General features: G+C 35.1%; 1 protein-coding gene and 1 long non-coding RNA gene across 10 annotated transcripts in view; one reads left to right on the plus strand and one right to left on the minus strand.

Annotated features, from left to right (window-relative positions):
• DOP1A (DOP1 leucine zipper like protein A) overlaps positions 1-26,108 on the minus strand; it is a 105,816-nt gene that overhangs the window by 28,998 nt on the left and 50,710 nt on the right. For 4 of the 9 annotated variants that reach the window (XM_077999699.1, XM_015136844.3, XM_077999700.1 and 1 more), the window contains 14 exons: positions 25,801-25,899; positions 20,387-20,486; positions 19,505-19,614; positions 18,574-18,682; positions 17,308-17,428; positions 16,381-16,500; positions 14,545-14,659; positions 13,633-13,866; positions 9,866-10,487; positions 8,973-9,247; positions 7,021-7,173; positions 5,060-5,160; positions 3,441-3,700; positions 173-2,162 (listed from right to left, as the gene is read on the minus strand). In XM_077999699.1, coding sequence (XP_077855825.1) covers positions 173-2,162; positions 3,441-3,700; positions 5,060-5,160; positions 7,021-7,173; positions 8,973-9,247; positions 9,866-10,487; positions 13,633-13,866; positions 14,545-14,659; positions 16,381-16,500; positions 17,308-17,428; positions 18,574-18,682; positions 19,505-19,614; positions 20,387-20,486; positions 25,801-25,899 — 4,409 coding nt within the window. Of the gene's footprint in view, positions 1-172; positions 2,163-3,440; positions 3,701-5,059; positions 5,161-7,020; positions 7,174-8,972; positions 9,248-9,865; positions 10,488-13,632; positions 13,867-14,168; positions 14,199-14,544; positions 14,660-16,380; positions 16,501-17,307; positions 17,429-18,573; positions 18,683-19,504; positions 19,615-20,386; positions 20,487-25,800; positions 25,900-26,108 lie in introns of all 9 variants that reach the window. The other 5 variants (XM_077999698.1, XM_077999696.1, XM_015136843.3 and 2 more) reach the window with 2 other exon arrangements.
• On the plus strand, positions 1,944-13,366 carry LOC114677555 (uncharacterized). The gene is made up of 4 exons (XR_003728904.2): positions 1,944-2,110; positions 6,411-6,455; positions 7,406-7,724; positions 12,284-13,366. It is a non-coding gene; the product is annotated as an uncharacterized LOC114677555 (long non-coding RNA).

Consider the following 26,108-nt stretch of genomic DNA (forward strand, 5'->3'; position numbering starts at 1 on the left):
TTTATTGATACTCTTCCTCGAGCCACATTTTTTTTGTGGAAAATAATATACTATTTGTAACCTACCAAAAACCACTAATTTATTTACTCAAGTTGTGACCAACTTTCCAGACATTAAGCAGTCATTTATTTAAAAAATTTCAGTACCAATAAAGTTAAAAGTCACCTCTTACCTACTGTCAGATAATCCTGTTTCGTATTTGTACTGCTGAATTAGATTATCTAGATTTCTGCACAGTTGTAGTGTCACAGAAACAACTACTCTCTGTAGAACTTTTCCCATGTAAGGCAGAGTAGATGTGATTAAACCGATCCATTGTGGGTGCATCTTACATGCACAGTGCTGATGCAAAGCTCTTATCACTGCACAGAGGAACATGCCTTGACACGTGATTGGCTGAGCATGCAAATACTGAAGAGAAGTCATGGGTTGATGGGGACTGATGTGTTCCAAGTCAGATATACCAAAATCAAAACCTGTTTCATTCTCTTCAGGAATAGTCATTACTCTGTGTTCTAGAACAATCAGCCTCTGAAGCACCTTAAGAAGTTGTGATTGCAACGTGCTGCCATTGTCAAATTCATCCTCTGAAAAATTAATAAGGCTGTCCTCTGAGAAACCTTCTTCCACAGCAACCATGTTCTTACCTGCCATTTTTTCACTATGCCATTTCTGAGCACTAAAGATAGATGACAGCAAACAATGAAGAATCACTTTCTGAACTTTGCACTTAGATAACATATCAGAAATAAAACTAGGGAAACCCTTCGCTGAGCTTTCTATTACTTTTGCCAGCTCAGTGAAAAGTAGTGTCAGAATTTCTATGCTCATCATCTGCATGTTTCGATTGCCTATTAAATCTTGTGCAGTAACCTTGACATGGGTTGGGTAATGGCTACGCATGTAATATAGGCAGAGAGAAATAAGAATTTCTATGTACATAGAACTCCGGAAGTTATGATTTGAGTCCACTGGAATGTGACTATAAAAATCTTTGCCCATAACAGAAATCCGGTGTCTGGCCAATAGATTCTGAAGGAGAGACAACTGAGGAGTATATGCATTATTTACACTAGTAGTTGAAATGGCATTTACAAAAGCTATAGGGTTAGTTTTCAAGATGGCTTTGATGGCAGAGAAAGCATACAAAGTCCTGGATGAATCATACAACTGGAGATACAGGAGCACATGTTGATAGAGAGGATGAATGTTGAAACTGGGAGATTTCCGAGATCCTGGAGAACCCATGTCACTTTCAATTTCAGAAATGTCTCCCTCTCCACAGCTATACCAGTTCTCTAAATCCAGACCATCACTAAAGAATACACTGGTTTGTTTGAGTTTTTCATTGGAAGATTTTTTCTTGTCATCATCCTTTTTTCTGGCAAGTTTTACTTTAGGTTTTGCTCCTGGTTGTTTACCTGACTCCTTAACTATTGTTTCCTTCTCCGAAACTTTTTCTGATAATTTTTCTTTGAAGCTGAATTGAATACTACTGTGACTCCTTTGTCTAGATTTGGTTTCTATGGAAGCAAAAGAAGAGTCATGAAGAGTGTGTGTGGTTCCTGAAATACAAGGTGAGGAGCTATTCCTGGATATTCCATTTGCCACACACTCATGGCCTCTCTCTGCAGACACAGACAGAAACTGAGAACTTTCATTACTCAGCAAAACATTCTGACTCTGTTGAATAGAGTCATCTTCAATTTTAATTGTCTCTTCATCTGGATCTATATCACTGCACTTTGGGGGCATAGCTTCAATTTCTAATTGAGATGTAACTGATGCAGATTCCACTTCGAGGCCACTTACAACTTTACATATCAGGTCAAACACTACCTGCTGAACATCATCATCTGGGGAGCTTTCCTTTAGCATTTGAGAATCCTCTTGGGCATTCACGGTTTCAGGATCAACTTCATAACTCAAGTTGTCCCCTGCAGAGGACTGTGAACATCCCGAGTCAGAACTCTGAAGTATTTCTATCTGTTGGTCTGGAAGATCAAAATCAGACACAACCATTGGAATTGTCTCACTGCTGGTACTTAGGAGGGAAAGTCTGTCACTTAATGGATTCACAGTGAGACTAAAGTTCTCTATTTCATCCATGGTAAGTGGCTTTTCACCATCTCCTTTCGATGTGATGAGTTGTACTTGGCTCACTGATATATGAGAAAAACAGTAAAAGAAGAAAAATGCAAAATGCATTAAAATAATTGAAATGTAGACTGATCAAAATTTTTAATCATTAGTGTCATCATCTACTTATATTTTCCTACTAAAATTACATTTTATTTTATTGCAGGTGAAAATTTTGTTTTATTTTTCCTCCCTAATACCTCACTTTAGTTATGCTGTTTCTAAACTCTCTAAAGAGTTTAAAATTAGCAGCAAACCACAAATATATAATTAATTTCTGTATTTCTTAGGTGGCATACATTAATGATGTTCTTCTTTTAGAAAAGGTGGAAGGCTTAGTGACATGCAAAATAGTACATACCAAATGCTAGCAAATTTAGGGAAAGAATCATGATACCATTGATGAGATCTGGCACTGATCTCAGAGAGGAGGTGAGAATTCAGCAGAGTTAGATAAAGCATTAACAGAAAGACACTCTGGCAATAAGCAGGGTCATACAAATTCTTACAAGATTCAGAAGAAGCAGTGGAAAAGAAGCCAGAGAGAGGAACCAAGACTCTGTAGAAACGCACTAGAGATGAAGCAGGAATATGACAGTTTGGTTTCAGCTTCATCACTTACTAGCCATGAGACTTTGAGAAAGCCATAGTCTTCCAGGCATCAGCAACCTGCTCAGTAAAATGATCTTTTCATTACAGACCCACAGGGTTTGTCAAGAGACAAATGACATATGCGAGTCTTTTGTCCCTTAAATAAAACAAGGGGACATTATCACTGTATAGAAGGCATCACTCAACAGTTTATAAAGTATGGACTTTGTAGTAATATAGTAACAGTGAATATTTAGGCATGTCACAAACATGTCTACATCTGATGGTCATAATAAAACCTTGAAAGTTGGGCATTATTCTTCTCCTAAAAGATGAGGAAAATGACTCATGAAATACAAAATGTGTATTACACGTTTACTATAAATTCCCAATGAAGTATCTACAGAGCCTGTAGGACCAGAATTGCTAACTAAGCTCTAAAGATATTTCCATCAAAACTGAATAATGTCTCTAACCAGAGCTGTGCCTGATTCCTGCCCTGAAAAAGTCAACTGAGAGACCCACATCCTCTACGATGGTCATTGACACAGTACATTCTGACATGGTCCACACAGCATTGCTAGTGCATGAGGAGGGGAGAAAATAAGCCCATGGAGAAAATCTCACATGCAGTTCTTCCACCAATTACTGTTATATTCACTTATTTTGATAATTCTAAATAAAGCTGTCTACTTCTATGTGATATTCACCATTGCTGCAGGCAAAATTTTGCATGAAATGCTTGTCATTGTCCTCTCCTGGATAACAGGGAGCCTTATTCCAGTAACGTTCTGCTTGTACACGCTGTACTGAAACCCTCTGAGTTTTTGGATGAAGCAGGAGCAATAGCAATGGTTCCAAAACTCGTGCAATATCATGTCTTTGTAGGACTTGGTTCAGCCAGGCTTGTCCCACAGAGCTAGTAGAACCATCGAGACTGTTAAGGCTATCTAACATGATGAACAGTGACCTAAAATAAACACAAATAATTAAAATAAAGAACCAAACATCTACCTTGTCACACTCTTTTATAAAATCAATAAATTGGGTTTCTTACTTTGAATTAACTATTTTGAAGTAGTCATACTTCAGGATAAATTTTGATCATAGCATTTTAATAATCTTAATCCCAATAGTCTCAGTAGGCATAAGAAAGGAAAAAAACTTTTGCCCTTCTAAAAATATACTTATGCTTTGAAATTTCACAAGCATACATTACTAAGATTAATACTGAAGAATTGAAAAAAAATATGATTAGTCTTGTTTTAGCAACATTTTCCTGTTCATATTATCAAGCACTGAGCCTTCAGCAAGTCAGTATTACTCCATGTTGATCCATGTTCCTCTGCTCACACTATCCCTGTGAGTCAAAGCTATGTGCTTAATTCAAGGCAAAATCTGTGAATGGTATGAAAGTGTGCTTTGGAATCAGAAAAACCCGAGATTCAAATCTTTTGTGTGGTGTTTGGCAAGTAACAACTTTTCCTGACCTCTATTCCCTCACTTGTAAAATTAGGAAAGATAGTTGTCAAGTAAGAGATGATTATTTATAAAGTAAAGGTTCAATATATTCAATACACTGTAGGGGTTCAATATATGGTTCAGTATCAGATCACTTAAAAATGGTAATGCTGGTTGAAAAGCACCAGCTGAAATAACGTTCAGTAGAGGACAATTCTGATCCTGAGCTGAGCTTGAACACAGATTCATGGCCACCACTATGAGACCGGCTGGTGAGACTACCTTATGACAATATGTGAATCCACCTAAAAATGGCAGCTCCTTGGAATTTAATGCAGATCTGATATCTGAAGTCACCTATGTAGTCCAGACAAAAACCAAAACCACTCTCAGGCAGCTACAAGTTCTCTGGATTCATGGAAATAATTTGTTAGTGTTTTCGGCTATAGATTTTAACAAATCTAGTTTAGGCAGAAGATTGAAAATAATTGCTTGAGAAACACATAATCTACTATTTATATGCAGTTTCACTAAATGTGAATATAGACTCAAGAAAGCTGTATCCATTGCATTATCATTCTAAGTAATGCACCTAGAATGGTGCCTGACACCTCGTAGGAATGTGATAAATAGTTGTCCAAGGAAGGGAAGGGAAACCAGGTACTCCAAAACCAGAAAGTAAATATCTGGTGGATGAGTAAAAATGCCATGCATTTTAATACAGTTTATGGTTTTCAAAATAATAAATTCTCTTTATAAAATTTATAAATTGCTATCTCCTACACTTGCCAAGCTAGACAGTAGACTCAAGGAAAGAGGCAACATTAAGATATCTTACTGTGAAATCTTAATATAAAATGTAACTGACCTGTCAAAAGAACGTACAAAAGATGAAGATTTATTTATATGGAGATCTCTCGTTAGATGCCAAAGAACTGCAAACTTGGCATGTGCTTCCATCCTTATTTTCTGAGGAGAAACATGGGAGCTTAAATTATGTTCTTCTCTCTTGAAGATACTAAGTGATTTTAGTAAAATCAGAGTACTATTTAGGAGTACTGTATTACGTTCAACGTCCACAATATTCAAACACACATTGCAATAAACTTTATTTCTATTCTTTATGGAAGTAGAAACACAGAAAATATGTAGATATATACAGAAATATTGAACTTAAAGGTTATCATCTCATCCTGTCTCGTAAATAATTATTCCTGAGTTTAGACTTTAAGTAATGAGCTTACTAGATTATTGTATAACAGAAGAAAAAAGTTACTAATGTACATGTATCTGGAGTCCAGAAGGCACTTCCTCCTTCATTTTAATATAAACATTTAGTTGTCAAAATTGATTTCATTGCACTATATATTTTTTGTCCCAGAAATGATACATTAATCCCAAATGAGTTGTTCATCACTTATAAGCTGGTTTGACTCAAAAATTTAAACACTTAAAAATTATTTCTACAATAAAAATATCAAACTACTTTTGAGATTATTTGGAAAAAGATTAATAATGGGTAAAACAATGTAAAAATAAATTATTTAGAACAGCAAGCACACTTGGTATTAGATAATAAGTACGTATTAATATAAATCAAGTAGAAATTGTCACATTATCAAAACTTTTGAAGTCTTTCTTTAGCATTTATGGATCCTTTAAGCAAAAGCCCCAAGAAACCAGACTGCAACTTCCTAAATTGCTTGTGATAGTTGGGAGGCATGCTTGTTTTTTCTGTGAGATTAATACAGGCTTTTCTTACGAACCCTGCATTTGTATCAACCAACAGAAATGTAAAAATTAAGTAGTAAAATATATTTTAATTTTTTTCATGGATGTATATATTTATTTAGAACTTGGGAGTATTTCTTTAAAAATGAAATGCTACCCAAGTGAAAATAGGCATATAATTTGTCCTAGATTTATATTTAATGTAAAACTTAAATTGTTAGAATAGAGTGTTTCCCTATTATTTCTGAATAATTTTGAAAAAAAATGTGTTATAGCAGAAATAGATTTTTAACATTTTTCTTGGAATAAACTTTTCATTCCTTTCATTTACTCCTTCATATACCACTTTCTCCTCTGCCAAATGTTTATTTAACACAATTCCTTTTTTGAATATGACCCACTCAAACATACTAGCATTTTGAGTTTTTTAAAAATAGGACAATATACTTCTAAAAGGTCTTCAATCAAATCTTCTATTTATATTACAGAGCAGCACAGGAAGACCACAAACGTCATTAAATTACCCTGATGAGGTTAGTCAAAATGATTATTCCAGCTTCTTCTCAGGCTAACTGAATTATATATCACACTTCATATATATTAGAATACAAAATTCTTATTTTGGATATGTAGTATAATAATGCAAATAATATAATCTCACATATTAGTATTCTATAGCTTATAAATATAATTTATACATTATTTCATTTCATATATATTAGTTAATAAATCCATAAGTTCCATAACTGAGGCCACTGGTTCCTCTTTAAATGACCCAAGAACTGAGACCACCAATACTAAACATCATTTCCCATAACTGTGTCCTGAACAAATAAATAAATCCAGCATTTGATTTTTGTTTTACTTTTCATATTACTGATGCTTTTGTAAACAACTTTCCTTTAGAAAGAGTTGAATACATTTATTTTAAAGATATTAAGATCACTGTGAACAAAGCTATTTTCTCTTACTCCTATGTTAACTGCAATAATTTCCCTAAAGTTTTCTTAACTTACTTTTTAGTATAATGTGTGTGTGTGGGGGGGGGGGGGGGCAGGGGGCGGGGGGCGGTGTGCCCAAGATAAGAAGAGGATTTACCTTATCTTTATGGGTTAACTGCTGACTTATAACATCCTCACAGATGCTAGAAGAAGGAACTAAGTTATGTAATTGATAAAATAGTTCCACACTCTTCTGGTGATGCTGAGGTGTCCCATCTCCCAACTGGTCCCACAATGTTAAAGCTACATGCTATAAAAAAGATGTAAAAGTGACAGTCACAATACCATACATGAAAATTTATTTAACAAATATTTCTTATTAGGTATAAATGAATGTCTGCTCTCTGTCAGATCTGTAAGGTTTTTAATATTCTATTCTATGGGGATGAGGTTACTAAGTGCAGTCTTCCATGTACCTACTTTCTGATCACCCAAGCCCTTGGAACCTTTTATGATAGTCCTGTAATGATATTTGTTTTTAGACATCAGGCATGTTGTCTGGACATGGTGGCTCATGCCTGTAATCCCAGCATCTTGGGAGGCCGAAGCAGGAGGATCACCTGAGGTCACGAGTTTGAGACCAGCCTGGGCAACACGGCGAAATCTTGTCTCTACTAAAAATACAAAAAGTTAGCCAGGCATGGTGGCATGCACCTGTAATCCCAGCTACTCGGGAGGCTGAGACAGGAGAATTAATTGAACTCGAAAGGCGCAAGTTGCAGTTAGCAGAGATTGCGCAACAGAGCGAGACTATATCTCGAAAAAAAAATCAGACATGTGAATGTTTTCTGCAGGGCCCAGGTAAGACCCCATTTCATTATTTAGTGGTGTTAGTAAAGTGATGCTAGAATAAACTATCCTTAATAAGATACAAATCCCACATTGAATGCAATTTAATATTCATGGTTGTATATTACAGAGTGAAAAGTAATTCACAGTTGAAATATCCAAACTACTTGAAATCTATAAAATAGATAATAGGTATTTCAGAGCTACATATGTTAACGCAGCACTTGATCTGTAACAGCATTAATAATAATGCAATTAGTAATAATAATAATGCAATAATCTTCAGGATTCACTACCACAATATTATAAAATCCAACTCTAATCTAGCAGGAGGAAATATCTGAAGGGGCACAATGACTTGAAATCACATTTTAAAACTTTTTTTTAACGTACAGTATAAAGAATCTACCTGCTTAAGATGTATACAATCCAAATCTACTTGATGTTCGATATAGAGGATAATATTTATACCATTGGGGTAGAAATCAAAGACTGAGTTTTCTGAATTTTTTTCTGAGTGACTTTATACACCACAGATGATAATGAGACAATATGACGAGTCAGAAAAACTTTTCATGAGAGTTTTGGAGTACTAAGGTTTTACTGCATGAAAAGCAAAAGTGCTGCTCACGCCTGTAATCCCAGCACTTTGGGAGGCTGAGGCGGGCGGATTACTGAGGTCAGGAGTTTGAGACCAGCCTGGCCAACATGGTGAAACCCCGTTTCTACTAAAAACACAAAAATTAGCTGGGCATGGTGGCACACGCCTGTAATCCCAGCTACTAGGGAGGCTGAGGCAGGAGAATTGCTTGAGCCCAGGAGGCAGAAGTTGCAGTGAGCCAAGATCGTGCCACTGCACTCCAGCCTGGCTGACAGAGCAAGACTGTCTCAAAAAAAAAAAAAAAAAAAAAAAAAAAAAGCAAAAGTGTCACAACCACTTAATCTGAAAGTAAGTTCTACTGTTTTCCTCTTTTTAGCTGAAATTATTTCCTACATGGCTTCAGTGCCCTAATACTTCTCTTTATCCTAATATTACTACTCCTTTATTCTTATTTTTCTCCCCGCTCACAAAATTGGGAATAAGATGGGGAGAGCAGTATGTCTATCAGCTGTGGCATCATTTTCTATATGGCAAGACATATTAAGAGGTGTTTAATGAGGCTTTATTATCATTTTAAAAATAATCCTTAAAGCAAACTAGGTCAAGTATCATACATGGCTGTAATGATCATCGTCATGTATGCATTTCTTAGAATTTACCTTGAAAAATTCAGTCTTCTCAGCTATGTACCTCAGATTGCCCTGAGTGAGGGGAGGTCTAATAACCACAGCTACTCTTCCCTGGTTTGGACTTAAGGGTTGTGCAGGCTCTACACTGTTGATGTTTTCCCCAGTGACCATGGCCACAGACTGTGTCAGTCCCACCAGGTCCATGACTAGTGAAATAGCAACACTCTGAACACTGAAATCACTTGCTTGGCTGCAAGCATTCATCAGAGTCTGGAGCCACTGTGGAGGCTGCACATGCTCACAGTCTGAAACAAAAGATGGTAGCAATCAGAGTTCATTATACTAAACATTTCACACACACTCTAAGTTAATTTCAAAAAATAAAGCCACTAAATACTTTTAAGGCCTTGATCTGTTAACAAAACCATGGTTTCTCACCTAGTCTAGAGCTTTAATAAAGTAGCAACAGTAATTTATTATACTTTTCTTCAATATATATTTTTCTTATGCCAAGTCATACAATCTATTATCCCGTCCCAAAAAACAGTATATTGATCAATAAACATTATGTAGTATTCACTGCACTGTGTGTGTATATATAAAAATCAAAATAAAAGTAAACATGTTACTGGTCATAACAAAGAAAACCAGCAGATCTACTGCTACACTACTTTTCCCCAGAGATTTCCATTTCAGCTCCAACTTACCTGCAAGCAAACTGTGAACGACATCAGAATCACAAAATCTTCCAATATATCAATCTCCCCATAGTGACAGTATTCCATTTAAAAAACAACTTGCAAATTAAAACATTAAAAAAAAGTAACTGGCTAAAAAAATCCGTTTTAATGAATGCCTCTTTTAAAAAGAAAAAACATACTACAGAAAATACTGAAATATAAGCAAAACTGAGATGACCTTACCAGTCTCCAGTTTTTCAGAACGTAACTCTGATGTATGGTTCCCCTCAGCGATGTAAACTGGGAAACTTGAGCACTCTAGGAAGAGCTGACAGGCAGCAAGGAAGGCAGAAAGGTATTCTTTAGAAGTTTTTTGTTTACTTATGCTTCTCTCTTTTACATCTCCTTGTGAATTTCTGTCCCATTTTGAAGTCTCTCCTTGTTCTCGACCAAGATCCCCCTGATGTTCTGTAGTCAAAGCCTGAGAAAGAGAGTTATTCTGAATGATGTAGAGGTTGATAAGTCTGGTAAGAAACTGTTGGACATACTCCAAGCAGCACTGCATTGCAGTCTTTTGGGCTGTCTTCCCACTTCGGGTTGCTGTCCCCTGAGTGACTACGGAAGGGGTCTGGATGATGGTTTCTTCAGATCCCACAGTGGATGCTGTTTCTGTTTCAGAGGATGTGCTACCAATTGGGATGGTAGCTGCCCCCTGGCCCTCACTCAGTTCTCTGTCAATATCATCAGTTCGGTCTGCTTGATATTGTATAAACTCAGTGAATCCACTCTCTGATGATCGACTACTTGGTGGATTTTCTCCGTCTTCAAACACTTCAGTAGGATTTTCATGAGAAACTGATGATATCTGTTAGAGATTTTTAAGAAAGCAAAAGGCTGAGTAGCAAAGTGTACATATTAGGAATTAGAAATGACCACTTTTGAGAGATGTTTTAGACTATTCACAATTTAATCTACCCATTCTGTTGACTCTAACAGCAACCCCTACACCGATTTATTCATTCTCCAAGTATTTATTATGCACTATACACACAGCATACATAAGGTTAGATTCTTGAGAACAAAAATACATATATAAAAGTCTCTAGGATCTATATCCTTGTTTTCAAATGGTTATTTCACCTACTTCATGAAATCACTTTCCTAATGTCTAAAAAATGCCAAGAATGAGATATGTAAGGTTAAAAAATGACATTTTAATAACTACAAATAAAATCGAATAGCTCATCTGTTCAGGGCCACATGAATGTGAAATTTTTATTGAAATGTGTAAAGTGCTAATTAAATATTTGTCTTTCAGTGAATAGTTATCGAATTCCTATCATGGTGCCAGACACTGTATTAGGTAGTAGAAATAAAAGGAATATTTTATAATCTAGAGGGGAAGATGAGAGACAATTAAATTACAATAAACAACAAATGAACCGGTCCCTGAAGTAGAACTGGAGGGTATTAGCCTTTTACTCCCTATAATAGGATAGAGTAAGTATAAATATCGAGGATATTTTCTGGCTTAATTTAAGTAAAAGTTATATGTAAGAATTCCTTGGGTGACTGAGTCAGAATATAATAGCATCATGAACTAAATGCTCTGTTGCCCAAAGCTGGGCTTCGCCTAATGTTCCTTGCCTCAGTGAATGACACTTTTCCTTGAGTCAGGAAGACAGAAACCTAGGGATCATTTTTTGTACCTTCTTCACCCCTCCTCCCCTCCCCACTTTCATATCAGTAGAGGCATTAAGGGTGCAGGCCTTGAGTCAACTAGGGCTCTGCCATTCACTAGTTATGTGATACCTGGCAAGTTATTTAACTTCTCCAAACCACCGTTTCCTAATGTGTATAATTGAGGGACAGTAATTCCTACATTTTACAATTGCTATGAGGATTACATAACGGTATATATAAAGCACATGGCAAAATGCCTAGCACCTAGTAAACACTCATGGTTAGTGATCATTACCTTTATCAATCTATTACTAAGTCTATTTTTCCTCCTAAATATATTGCTAATCCATCGATTTCTATCTTTACTCCTCGTATCTTGTTGGCACAAGTTATCACCACCTCTCACCTGCGCTACTATAGGTCTTCCCACATCTGTTTTTGTTTCTCATCTACATTTCACACTGCAGCCAGAGTAACTTTTCTAATACACAAAAGTAATTATGCCATTTGCCTTTTCCCCTCAGGGCCTTCCTGGTGCTCCTAAACAACAAAAGCCCTAGAACAGCTCAAGGCCCTCTAAGACCTGGCCTCTGCCTATCTTACAGCTGCATCTCTTGTCTGCTTGGTGCTTGTCTCTGCCTAAGAGCCTTTGCAAAATCATAGCTGAGAAAATTATGACAGTGAACGATATCAAACCTAATTGACCTCATCTTGCTTCTGTCCTCTCAACTGTCCTTGTTCATTCCTGGGTATAGGCTGAACTAGCCTTGGGAAAGAATTTAGTTTGTAGTTTAAAGCTAAACTGTTCTTATAAAACAAATGAAAGACCACCAGCTACCAGGTTAGAATGAGAGGAGCTGGAATTCTAAATATTACCAGCCATTATTCCAGAGGTCATAAGATTTTCAACTTCCCCAATTACTCTCGTAGGTAACATCACTATGTGAACCTAAGATCACCCTTTTGATGTCTTTTCAGGTTTTTGCATTTCTAACAACTGAATGGCCTCACCTGGACCTGCCAACCAGTTCTGTGGCCCCCACCCAGGAACTGATTCAACATAAAAAAAGCTTCTACTCCCTATGATTTCATCCCCAAGCCAACTAATCAGCACTCCCAATTCACTGGCCCCCTACCCACCAAATTATCCTTAAAGACTATGATCCTCAAGTTTTCGGGTAGACTGATTTGGGCAATAATAAAACTTCAGTCTCCTACATAGCCGGCTGTGCATAAATTACTGTTTCTCCATTGCAATTCCTCTGTCTTGATAAATTGGCTGTCTAGGCAACAGGCAAGGTGAACTCGTTGGGCTGTTATACTTCTTCCTCTGTCAGGTGCTCTCTTTTTACCTCCCTCACCACACCAGTTCCTCTAGGGCTTCACTCAAACACACCTTCCTCAAGAAAGCATTCTTTGGCCCCAGCGTAGGTCAGGTCACCCCATTTTCCATATTCCTACCACTTGATTATTTTCCTTTGTACATTTATCACAACTGTAATTAAATGTGCACTTACTTGTATAATATTTCTACCAATTAGAAAGAAAGGACAGAGAAGGGGAGAGACTATGTCTAGCTCACCACTGGATAGCCAGCAACTAGCACAGTGATAGCAGCAGGAGACAGACAAATCCTAGGCAGCCAGAGACAGGTCCCCGGTGAAACCTCACATTCAAGCCAAAGACAGTTTAAAGCCTAGCTACAAGTCCTGCATAAATCCACAGACCAGATTGAGACCCTCTCTTCCCATTTGGCACACTTTCCTCTGATTGATCCCCACTCTTCACCTATTTTACATATACCTACCCTTCCCTAATTGGTTATTTATACTGTTGTGCTCACCTTTGAGTGGTGCCTTTGTTTTAGCCTCTTTTGTGTACTCACAAACCAATCAGCACAAAGATGTGCTGTAAGTGTAAAATGCACACTAGATCTTGAAGACAGTACAAAAAAGAATGTAAGCTACCTCACTTATTTATATGACATCAATTTTATATAGATTACATTGAAATGATAATATATTGGCTACAATTGTCTGAATAAACTAGAATTAAAATTAACTTTACCTGCGTTTTACTTCAATGTGGGTACTAGAAACTTTTGAATTACATATGCCATTCACATGATAACTTTTACTGGAAAAGTACTGATATAGATAATTAAACTGCCCTATAAGCAAAAGCCTACAAAAGCCTACTAACATTGCATTTGGATCTAGGAAAGACTCACTATTATTTAAATGCTTACGTATAAGTGATTTTACTAAGTAACTTCTGCTATGAAGAAATGTAAATGGTCTAATACCAAAAATAATAGTTAAAATTACCTTTTTGTCTTCCCATTCTTTCACTGAATTGCTCTGCCCACTTGGAAACTGCAAAACACCTCCAGTGCTAGCAGATAACAGTGGAGGCTGAACCTTGCTAAGGATCTTTGAGCAAAGTCTGAGAGAATATGTGAGTTCAGACAAGTGCAATGTCTGGAGATGGCTTGTCAAGGCAGAAATCATTCTGAGCAGCAACTGGGGCAAGTGTTCTGTCTGGATTTCAATATAAGTCTCCTGAAAACAAAAGTGAAACGAAAAAAGTTTAAACAATGTGGAACCCAAAAGTTACATTTTTAAATCTATATATAAATAGGCAATAATTTTACTCATCTGTAATGTTTTATACGCATCATGCTGTTAACACTGTGTATTTTATTACTGATGCCTTATAAAATTTCTATTCCCAAATTCTCAATTTAAATACTTCAAAGCATGTATTATAAAATAACCCCAGTTTTATCTGCTATATTACTAAAATTATAATATAACAAAAGTAAATAGAATTATTTAAAAACAAAACAGGCTGAATGTCATACCTGACACAGCACCCTCATACTTCTAGTAGGCTTCAAAATGAGAAAGCAAAGAAGTGAGGAGAGAAAACAGAAGGGAAAAGATTTCCAAGTCTTCATTTAATAGAAATAATATTAATATAAATGCAGCATTAGACCACTATACACTAAACAGTTAAGATTTTATAACATGCAATTATGAAGTTTACCCCATGTATTTTTTATATGTATATGTCAAAGGAGATAACACTTGAAAGATTTTATGAAAAAAAGCTTACCAAAGAGGAAAAAATCAATTTAATTTTAAAGATGAAATGTATCTGAAGGCTTGCCTACAACATGAAATATTTGAACTATGTTATTAGATGTCCTTGATATTTTCTTACCAAGGTGGTCTTACCAAAGAAACTATGTCCAGTAAAAAATCCACCAGTAAGCAGAAATTGGTCAGCTGTAATTCAGATGAGTCATTACTATCTCCAGGTCCAATCTGAAGTCTGGCATGCAGTGTCCTCCTAAAAGGATGAAATTTACTTTATCAAGTATACTGTCAAGTGATGTGAATACCTGTGACAGCATCATCATCCTTCTAATGAAGGCCAAGTCAATACTGGGTCACACACAGTAATGTTTTTGTGATGACAAATTCTATTTCCCCCAGGACACTGTACCTCTTCGTGGAAAATTCCCAAAGCAAGATACCTAGGCTGAACCTCTCCCTACAACTCCTATCCTGCACTTCGAAGTGTTCTGAATGGATCTCACTTTCTCGGACTTATTTCCCATTGCTTCCTGTACAGATAACACCTCCTAGTTAACACTGATTAATTGCTACTTAATTTCTAACCTTGGGTCTTAAAATAGGCTCATTTGTCCTTCTGTACTACTGCCCTCCCCAGTCTCATTTTTCCCATGATCAGAATGCATCTGTCCTTCAAAGTCTGAGATCAAATGTTACCTCCTCCAGGAAGCCTCTTCTGATCCAAGTAGCAGAGATCATTCCTCCAACAAACATTCACATTAAATCATAGAAATCCTATATGACCATACATTGCCCTCCACTCTGAAGACACAAAGTAAGAATATAATATAGTCCCTGACCAACAAGAATATAAGCATGTAGACAAATAAATGCAACAATGTGACAGTGTTGGCGGCATCGATTCTGATGGGAGATTTGAGGGAAGGAAGGAAAGGTGGGTAACCTCTACATAGGATTTTAGCAGATGGGCAAGGGGAAAGAGTACTTTAGAAAGAATAGCACAAGTGAAGCCTCAGCAGCATTAAAGTTAACATGCTGCTAACTTTCAGAGAATAGTCCAGGTTGGCTGAAGAAGTGTGGATGTGTGCATTTGTGAATTTGTAGAAGGTAAAAACCCAGGGTAGGGTCAGGTGACAAAAAGATACGATTCCTACATTTTAATCTATTAAGACATTTGTATTTTTTAATACTAGGAATATATACATGCATGTCTTATTTGTTCCCACTACAAGATCTTTGAAGACAGGGACTGTCTATCTGCCTAGCATGATGCTTTTTAACTGGGTGCTCAACCTCTGCTGAATAAGTCAAGAACTTTCTAAACCATTAAAGAGATTAATGTATAGGAGCAACACTTAACATTTTTTATTAAAAGACTTCTAATGCCCAGATCATATATAATTACATTTTGACTACATGCTCCTGGGCCTTGAGTGGTTAATCTGGTTGAGAGGATCTGGTCTAGAAGCCAGAGATTCCACTCAGATTCACTAGTAGCCAAGGGTTTTCAGACCATATTTTTTGCTTTATTTCCTAAGGGGTAGAAGGCTTTTATCACTGCCCAGTGACAGTATGGATTAGTTCTAATGGCTTCTAAAAACACAAGTCAGGCCAAAAAGTTTTTTGTTAATCAAAATGGAAATCCTTTTGGAAAAGTGTGCTGAGGCAGCAGCCCAAAATTTGCTGTCTTTTCTACAACAATGAAAAACTACATTACTATAGACTGAAGAGGGAAAATTTTTAATCTACTCTGGTGTATGAATAACTGATCTCTAAACTCCCAATTCTAAGAGAATATGATCAATGATTTTATATCCTATGTGACAAGGTAGAGTCAGATTATGAATAATAAGTAACTAACAATTATTAGTAATAGAATGTATAAAAGAACATTCATTAAATTTAATAACTTAAAAAAACCCAAAGGTTAGCTTTGGATGTTACTAAATTACAACGAATGAAAGTTTAACGTACCTACAACATTCTTCAAACCAACGTGCAACATAATCCCACATATAATAAGGTTCGAAGGAATTAAACAGAAGGTTAGCAGTTTTAATCAACTCTGCTGTTTTCTTATTTTCTCTTAATTTACTGAAAAAAGAGAAAACAAAACAAAAACTAAAAAATATTAACATTTTTTCAAATTTAAATTTGAGTGCAATGCCAGTACACATTCCTAGGTAGTTGCTAGAAAATGTGCTAGTAAGAAGATTGCAACAAATAATTTTTATCTACTGCCACTCTTATTATTTTTTGTGCAGTTATTTTTCCAAATTTGAATTTCTGTCACTCAAATATCAAGATCAGAAATTAGACTTTCATAGTTTCTGCATAATAAAAAAGACAAAAGAACAAGAATTTCTTTTTGAACTATTTAGTGCGTAAGACTGTAAATTTGGCAAAATTCTTTTATTTCCCTTGGCACATACAAACTGAGTAGTGATTTGATTTTCACAGCCTTGATTGTGAAGAATTTTGTCTGCTTCCCTGTGCTATTCAGGATTTTCTTAAGAAAAGTTTATTTTGACCAGTTTCAATCAAATTATTATTCTTAGTTTGAAAAACAACAACAAAACTAACTAGTGCTGTTAATAGCCATTATCACTGAAATTGCATCGGGGAAAAATAACTTTGTTATTTCAAGTGGCAACCCTTTAGCCGATTAGCTATTTTCTCCTCCTGTCTTTTGTAACAATTAAAACAACTGTCTTTATATAGTGAGGTACTGTCAATACAACTAGTATGTCAGTATTACATCAGCTTTACTAGTATTAAATCAGCCTTACTTAATAGAACACAAACTTCATAGAGTAGGATCCCAAGTTATTACACTTCAAGTTTATATTAGGTGAATACATATTATGTCTTCATGTCAAATTTAATTTTTTGATAATCTACCTGCTTAACTGAGCATGATCCTTGCTGAAGGGTGGTTCTGTTTGAAGATCCAACTCTGCTTTGCATTGAGAATATAATGTTCTAAACACTTCAATCAGGACATCTTCTAGAATTACAGGTCCTAAAATTAATATTCAAATTAAAGACAGTAATTAATCAGCATGAGAAAATCATGCTTATCTGAAAATTGGCCCAATTAAACGATGTTTTAAAAACAAGTATTTTTAAAATAGTATTTCTTCAGAAGCTAAGCTAAATTCACATTTCTTTGAGAAGGTAATGTAAGATATTACATAACTGAACAAATATTTAAAGTGCAGATTGACACAATAGAAATTACAGAATCAGAAAAACTGGTTTTGCCACTTAATAGTTCTGCTACATTAGACAAGTTATTTAACTTCTTTGAGCTTCAGTTTCCTCATCTAGAATGAGGATAATACCGAAATTTACAGGACTGTTAAGGGTTAGAAAAAATATTTGTAAGATTGCTAGCATAGTTTCTAGAATATAATAAGTATTAAACAAATGCTACTTGTAATTACTGTTATTAATTTAAATAATACTAAAATGCATAAGGCTAAATTTTCTTGCTATTACAGATATCACCTCCTTAAAAAATTCCTGAGCTTCATCTGTTATCATATAACAGCAAAAAAAAAACCTCTCAAGACCATTTATATAATTCAAGTTATTCTTATATTTTAAAGTTTTCATTTTTAAGAAATGGTGAGAGGACACCTGCTAAAACATCTGTATATAACTTGAAGATATTACATACTTTATGATTTCATTTTATTGTTGCAAATATTTATGTTTTTTCCTAATTTCTGTCTCAAGTGCCATAATATATAGGAAATATACAATGAATAAAGAGAAAACATGCAAAATAAAGGGAATGTGGAGAAGAAAGTTGAGGGATATAACTCAAATATTTTTCATCAAGTCCTTGGATTCTGTGAACTATAAATTGGTCATGATGGATAAATGTTTTAATTTCAATAATATAATCAGGATTAAGAGAAGCTTAGATAGCATCTTTAAAGTGATTCTTCTGCTACATACATACCACAGGACACATACATAATAACGTATCAGCTGGATGAATACCTGTATCTTAACTTTGTAGAGTGAACTTTCAGAAATTGAGAACTTATATTTAAAGGCCACCTCAAAATATAACGATTTCCCTGATGACTCTTTTTATTTTCTTATTCACACAAAGGTACCACACATGACCTTATGCCCTAGGACAGTATATATTACCTAGTTCAGGTTTGTCCAGTAAACTGATTAAAATGCGAAAAGGCTTTAGATCCTGCATTAGAGTGTTCTCTTCTCCAAATCCATTCACTTGTAAGATTCCCACCATTGCCTTTAAAAAAGGAAAGTACACTGGTCATTTAAGTAAACATATTCAAAGATTTTTTCCTTAAGAAAAAGTACTTTTAAATGTAACCATATATAATGGAGATTTATACCCACTATTGCTTTTCTGAAGCCTTTCACCAACTCTGGCCTTCTTACTCTGCTAGGAAAAAAATATATTTATCTATCTTGAGAAAAAAAGTGTCTAAATTTTCTTTAGACATAGTGGAATATCAAAGAAAATTTAGAAAAATATATTCATGAGGTGAGTGTTTTCCCTACAGATGAATTTCTATTTAAGATCATCCTTCTCAGAACTATGCCACATTATCATGGCAGTTTCTGCTATTACACAATTATTTTCCCGTTAGTGACTTAACAACGATATTCTTATAACCTCACTCTTTTAAAAATGCTTCAGATACCATGTATTTTTTTCTGTTTATTTCAAATATCTTAAATAAACATAATTGAATTAAAAATGATATGAAATAAACTTCTCCAGAGCTTCACAGGAAATAGCACAGGTCCTGACTCATTTTTGGAAAAGCTCCAACTTTCCTTGAGCAGAAGGTGAGAAGCTGCAACTATGTTTTACTAAAGCAATGAAAACAACAAAGAGAAAAAAAGTGTTTTGTCTTATGTGGTAGTCTAACATATGATTATTATTTTATAGGCATTTGCTTGTTATAAAAATTCTGGGGAAGTTTGTAGGTCTTGTCTCCATCCCTTCAACTGTGAATTCAATTAAGGCAAGACCTTGTCTTATACTTTTTCAGTACCTGTAGTGGTCAGTAAGAGACCAAAGAATAATGGAAGTATTCATTACCTGGACCAATAATTCTTTTGAAAAGGTAGTGAAATAGTAAGTGGCATGTTCTTCGGGATTACTGTGTCTTGTGCTTCTGGGTCCTATGATAGCACCGTTGTTATCAAAACCTCCACAGAAACAAATCACAAAATTACTTAAAATGGAATTCTCAAAACTGTTGTTCACTAAATACCAAAACAGCAAAATCTCAAAACAGCACTAAACACTTACCAATTAGTAGCCCATTCAATGTCAGCAAGAGAGATCATTTTAGATAGTTTAATAAAGGGAAACCAATTCAATACGTAAGTATCATAGTATTCTTCCAGAATTATCCTTTTTTTTTTTTTTTGGCCAATTTTACTAACAGTGAAATAACTGGATACTCAGAACATCCACAATAAGTTATATTATGTCCCCTCACTCTAGGCAGTAAAGAGTTGTGAAGACAGACAAAACACACAAAAAGCATGGAAAACCAAAGTGTACATATGTATTACTGCCTGAGTGGGACATTAGTATCATGTGTAAGACAATGGTACTAGTCCTGATTCCTTTGATGAATTCAAAGTTTTGGATAGTATGCCAGCATTTTGATTATCAGCTCATCCTTCTTTGCCTACTAACTTACAGTACAACCACCTCAATTTGTAAGGGGAAAAACATCTTGTTAAGGACAAGGGAACATGACTTTATGAATTCAAATAGCCTCTTCAACTATAAAGCTGCTGAAATTTCTTCATACAATACACAACTAATACTGTTTATATTTTTATTGTCCATTTAAACAAGAAATTTTAGTTTTTAAATTCAGGAAATACATACAACGTGGTAATACTTACACATGACAAATCTCCCTCCATTTTTCCCCAATTATGACCGTAGACATCAAATACCTACCAAGAAGCCATGCATAAAGTCTTCGATTCAGAGACATATCCCTCCTTAGCACTACATGAAGGGCTGCTGACAAGATCCTGATCATATCCGGTCGAGTGGCCTGGAAGTTAGGAATATGGTTATATTTAACAATATACAATACATATTTTTTTCCTCTTTAAATTTGCCCTGAAATATGCTTAGAACATTAGGGCGTATGGAGTACTTTCATGTATTATTTCAAACACAGGAATTATTACTTACATTTTACAGATTAGGACACAGGAAGAAAGTTAGATAACATGGCTATTTAGCTGCATAACTGAAATTGTAACTTAATTATTTTAACTTCCAGTTTGAAGTTCTTTATCTATATAATAAAAGCAAATTCTGACATAAAACAAATAAAATGGAGCAAGATGGGACAGACACAAGAAAATCATATGCCATTAGTCTTTCACATTTATAATGCTGTCAACTGGCTATAAACTCCTTAGAAGGTCACCATCTTCATCCACTCAGTCATTTATTCTTTTTAAAAATTTTTATCTTGCAGTATTTTAAACATATTGAAAAATACAGAAAACAACATAATAAACCCTTTTCTACCAATCATCCAGCTTTAATCTTAATTTTTCTCTCATTTTGTTCCACATCTTTTTAAGAGAAATAATTTTTTTCTTTTTTCCCAATATCCTTAATTCAATGTTTAAAAAAATGATTAAAGGAGATCTGGGTTTTAGCTAAAAGAGGTAAATTTATAAAAACCATAATAGAAGAAAAGCAACTAACTTGCTATTAATTTTAAGAATACTGCCAGATAATCGCTCTACAATAGAATCTTGGAATCTGAGAATTAGACAATAATGTGGAAACTGACTAGTTTAACAACCACTCTGTAAGTAAAGAACCTAAGCCTCACAGGTTCTTGAGGTTTTGGCTAAGTGCTTAGCCAAATTCAAATGCTTGGTTAGTGACCCAGCTAGATGGAGAACTCACTTCTCCTTAATCACAGACCAGTGAACTTTGTCTTATTACCATGCTTCTTGATAGAATTAGAAAGGATTCACCCAGCTCATTTGTGTTAAAGGAACCTTAGAGAAATAACTGAGATGATACAGAACACAGATCACTAACAACTGACAGATTAGGTTCATGCCTTTGAACACAAATGTCTTCTATTGATCTGTACAATTCTGAAAGTATGGTTCAAGACCCCTAGGTATCTCTAAGACTTTTTCAGGGGGTCCATAAAGTAAAAACTAGCTATTCATATTCATAACAAAACTATGCATATTCATAACAATACTAAGATGTTATAGGGCTTTTTGTTCTGTTGACATATGCCCTGATCATGCAATAGTGGATAAAACTGCTGGCACCTTAGCATGAAAAGAGGCAGTATAGCAGTAGCACCCACTATACTTGTAATCATTATACTTTTACTGCTATGTACTTGTAGTAAAATCAAAAAATAATATCAACCCTTGAGTGCATGTCTTTTAATATTCTGTATAATAGAGTGAAAGATACACTTAAAGTATTTCTGATGTGGCCAGGCACAGTGACTCATGCCTGTAATCCCAGCACTTTTGGAGGCCAAGGCAGGTGGATCACAAGGTCAGGAGATCGAGACCATCCTGGCTAATGTGGTGACACCTCATCTCTATTAAAATTATAAAAAATTAGCTGGGCATGGTGGTTGGCGCCTGTAGTCCCAGCTACTCAGGAGGCTAAGGCAGGAGAATCACTCGAACTTGGGAGGCGGAGGTTGCAGTGAGCTAAGATAGCGTCATTGCACTCCAGCCTGGGTGACAAAGCAAGACTCCATCTCAAAAAAAAAAAAAGTACTAAATGTACTTCTGATGTATACTGAAGTATGACGGTTGTCTCAAGGAAAAGCAATCGTATAACTGAGTTGTGAGCTTAACTGCTAGTTTTTTCAAAGAATGCCATTTTTACCTGAAGAATTACTAATACGAACTATGATTATTCAGGCTTGGACATTTTGTAGTCATTTTCTCAAAGTGAGCCTGTCATTGCAAGGAAAATAATATTAATCATGACAAATAATAAAAGTTGAGCTTCTAAAAGAAAAGCAGAATTATAGAAAACTTGCATTTAGACTGAAACTGTATTTTTGGGTTTTTTTTTTTTTTTTTGAAATGGAGTCTTGCTCTATAGTCCAGGCAGGAGTGCAGTGTCGCAATCTCGGCTCACTGCAACCTCTGCCTTCCAGGTTCAAGCGATTCTCCTGCCTCAGCCTCCCGAGTAGCTGGGGTTACAGGCATGTGCCACCATGCCTAGCTAATTTTTGTATTTTTATTAGAGCATGGGGTTTCACCATGTTGGCCAGGCTGGTCTTGAACTCCTGACCTCAAGTGATCTGCTTGCCTAGGCCTCCCAAAGCGCTGGGATTACAGGTGTGAGCCACTGCATCTGACTGAAATTGTATTGTTTTGATTTGAATTGGTTGAAAGCTTCTCAATACTGGGATTAAAAGTTTCTCCCAATATCTAAAAATCTTTACTGATGAGATCAGTGGCAATAGTAATAAACATGATTAATCTTGTATAATAAAATGTGAAAACATTTGGAAAATCTGCATAATTCAATAAGCCAGTATTTCTTTAATATCCAATCATGATGTTACAAAAGCACATATGACTGAAAGATCCACTGAAAGTACAAGATAGACCAGTGGATTTTAATGGAATAGAATATGAAAAGTTCATTGATATAGTTTAAGACTCAATATTGTAACTAATTTTTAAAATCTATAGCTTCAAAGTTTTCGTATAATATCAAAGAATATGTAATTTTAACAGAAAATGCTACTGAAATACTCCTCGATTTTCCAACTACATATCAAGGTGAGATCAGATTTTCTTCACATACTTTAACCAAAAGAACAAATCACAATAGAGACAAGCTAACCAATACAAGCAAAAGATTTTTGAGGACCTTCAGTACCTTTAAAGAGTGTAATGGGGTTCTACAACTAAAGCATTTGAGAACTTCTGATCTATCCAACATAAGATATGAAGATTATATTGTCACAAAATCTTTAAAAGTACAAATGTCTCCCCATCTTATTTTGGGAGAAAAACTACTCTTCTTAAGAAAGCAGGAAGTAGAAGATGTTAGTCAAAGGATAAAAAATTTCAGATGGCAAAAATAAGTTCAAAAAGATCTATGGTACAACATGGTAACTATAGTTGTTAGCAATGTATTGTATTGTATTTTTTTTTTTTTTTTTGTGAGACGGAGTCTTGCTCTGTCACTCAGGCTGGAGTGCAGTGGGGCGTTCTCGGCTCACTGCAATCTCTGCCTCCCAGGTTCATGCCATTCTCCTGCCTCAGCATCCCGAGTAGCTGGGACTACAGGCGCCAGCCACTACGCCTGGCTAATTTGTTTTTGTACATTTAGTAGAGACGGGGTTTCACCGTGTTAGCCAGGATGGTCTGATCTCCTGACCTCATGATCCACCCACCTCGGCTTCCCAAAGTGCTGGGATTATAGGCGTGAGCCACCGCGCCTGGCCACAATGTATTGTATTCTTAAAAACTGCTCAGAGTACATTTTAAGTGTTCTCACTGTAAAAATGTGTGTGAGATAATGAATGTTAATTAGCTCAATTTACAGATTCCAGAATGTATACATATGTCAAACATCATGTTGTACAGGATAAATATATACAATTCGTGTCCATTAAAAACTAAATTTAAAAAAGGAAGTTGCTTCTTGATTACAACTGATATCACCATCTATTTCTAATATGAAAAAAAGTCTATTATAATTTCAAAGGTGTAAGTACTACAGATTTGGGTGAGCTTTCCAGGAAACAAAGAAGTGTAGCAGTCCATCTCTCTGCTGAAGTTCCCAACAGCAATCATCCTTTTGGGATATGGTAATGAAGGCACTGTTAAGTCACAATTATAATAAAATCCATACTCGGATTGTATTCTATTATATGAAAGACATAGAAAGAGGGAAAGTGGAACACTAAGGTACCTACATCATAATTCTTATTCAGTTTGATACAGTTAGAGGGAGAACTGTATTAGAATTGGGTAGAGTAGTGGGGAGAAAAGTATTAGAATTATAAGATTATTAGAATTGGGTGTATACTTTTAAAAAACATTCAACGAAGCTATTGTTTTCATAATACCTATTATAGAATGTAAGAATCTAGAACATTTTGGCTGACAGGATTACAGAGAAGGCAGAGTAAGAAAGTACAGGCTGAGAAAAGCTTAGGAAACATTGATATGTTAAGATTACAAATTAAGTTACTCTTGAGTCTACTATGACTTAATTCCTCAGATCTTGTTGAGACATCTGTCAATTGAGGGCCTAATGATGTTGAATGCCTGAAAGGTAAGAAAGCAATGGGAAAAGTTCAAGAGTGAAAGTCAGTAAGTTTTTTGGATAAAGATCCAGACAGTACATATTTTAGACTTTCAGATAACATACATTGCTTTGCCATATTCTTCTTTGTTTTCTAAGCCTTTAAAAAAGCAAAAACCTTTCTTAACTTTTGGGCTGTTTGGCCATCCCTAATTTAGATTATGCTAAGATGACTCAATAGTTGTTTTTGTGAAAAGCCAGAGGGCAGAATAAAGTCCCTTGGTTGAAGGGTGAAAGTCTCAAAATAGAAACAGAGTGGTTTATGTTCCAATTAGTGAAAGTATAGACAATGAAGTGTAGAATTATTTAGTTACTAATATTTCAATATCAAACTAAATAAAGTAAAAGAAAAATGTTAATAAAATAATGAATAAAAAATTGGCCAGTCATAATGAAAATTCACTACAGTTATCTATTCATCGCAGTTCTTATGAAAACCTCAAATAATAGTCCTTTTTAGGAATAAATAAAGGTTTAGAACTCAAAGGAATTTAGATCATTTCTTTTAAAATGAGGGCACTGATTAAGGTCTAGGAATGAACTTCGTTTATGATTTGTCAAGTTAGTTGCACTTATTTGTAATAAAAGTACTATAGAATATCACAGTGACTAAACATGTGGCTCTTAAGTTATAGTCAACTCTGCTAAGGATCTGGCATGCATATTAAAATCACCAAAACAAGATAACATAACATCAGTACAGATGATGGCTGGGTAGAAGGCCTGGGTCTCAGTCTTGGCTTACTCAGAGTTAGCAATAGAGAACCTCTTGCTTTTTATATGTTACAACTTTTTTCAAAAGTATGAAATAATCTACTTCAATTATTCTTATCAAATAAGTGAAGCTTTTATCTTTAGGTTTTTTTTTCACAACAAATTCCACTCCTTAAAAAGGAACTTATTTTCTACGTGCTTACTCATTTATACAAGAACTCAACACACATGCCTTTAAAAAAATAACTACACATTATCAATCTATAGTTTTCCAAGAATGCCTTATAATAATATCAGCGTTAATATTTTACCTGACTCATGTGGAAAGGAAAACAGAAGAGTATGAGGTCCAGTGTGCTTCTCTGTACAAGTACACTTGAGTCTTGCACCGAAGTACTTACTGCTTCTACCTGAAATAACAGCATCTTTAATCTATTGTCTATTATGCTGAGAATTTTTTGCCATGAAAATGTAACAACTCTTCATTTTCTCAAAAGTATGCTTCTGAGGATCTAATCAATAATTAAAGATATTTACATTATTTTGAATAGTAAATATATCATGATGGTTTAAAAATTAAGAAGTACATAAGACTATACAGCATAACTTCTAACTATCC

This window comes from Macaca mulatta, chromosome 4, assembly GCF_049350105.2.
Source record: "Macaca mulatta isolate MMU2019108-1 chromosome 4, T2T-MMU8v2.0, whole genome shotgun sequence".
NCBI classification, from domain to species: Eukaryota; Metazoa; Chordata; class Mammalia; order Primates; family Cercopithecidae; genus Macaca; species Macaca mulatta.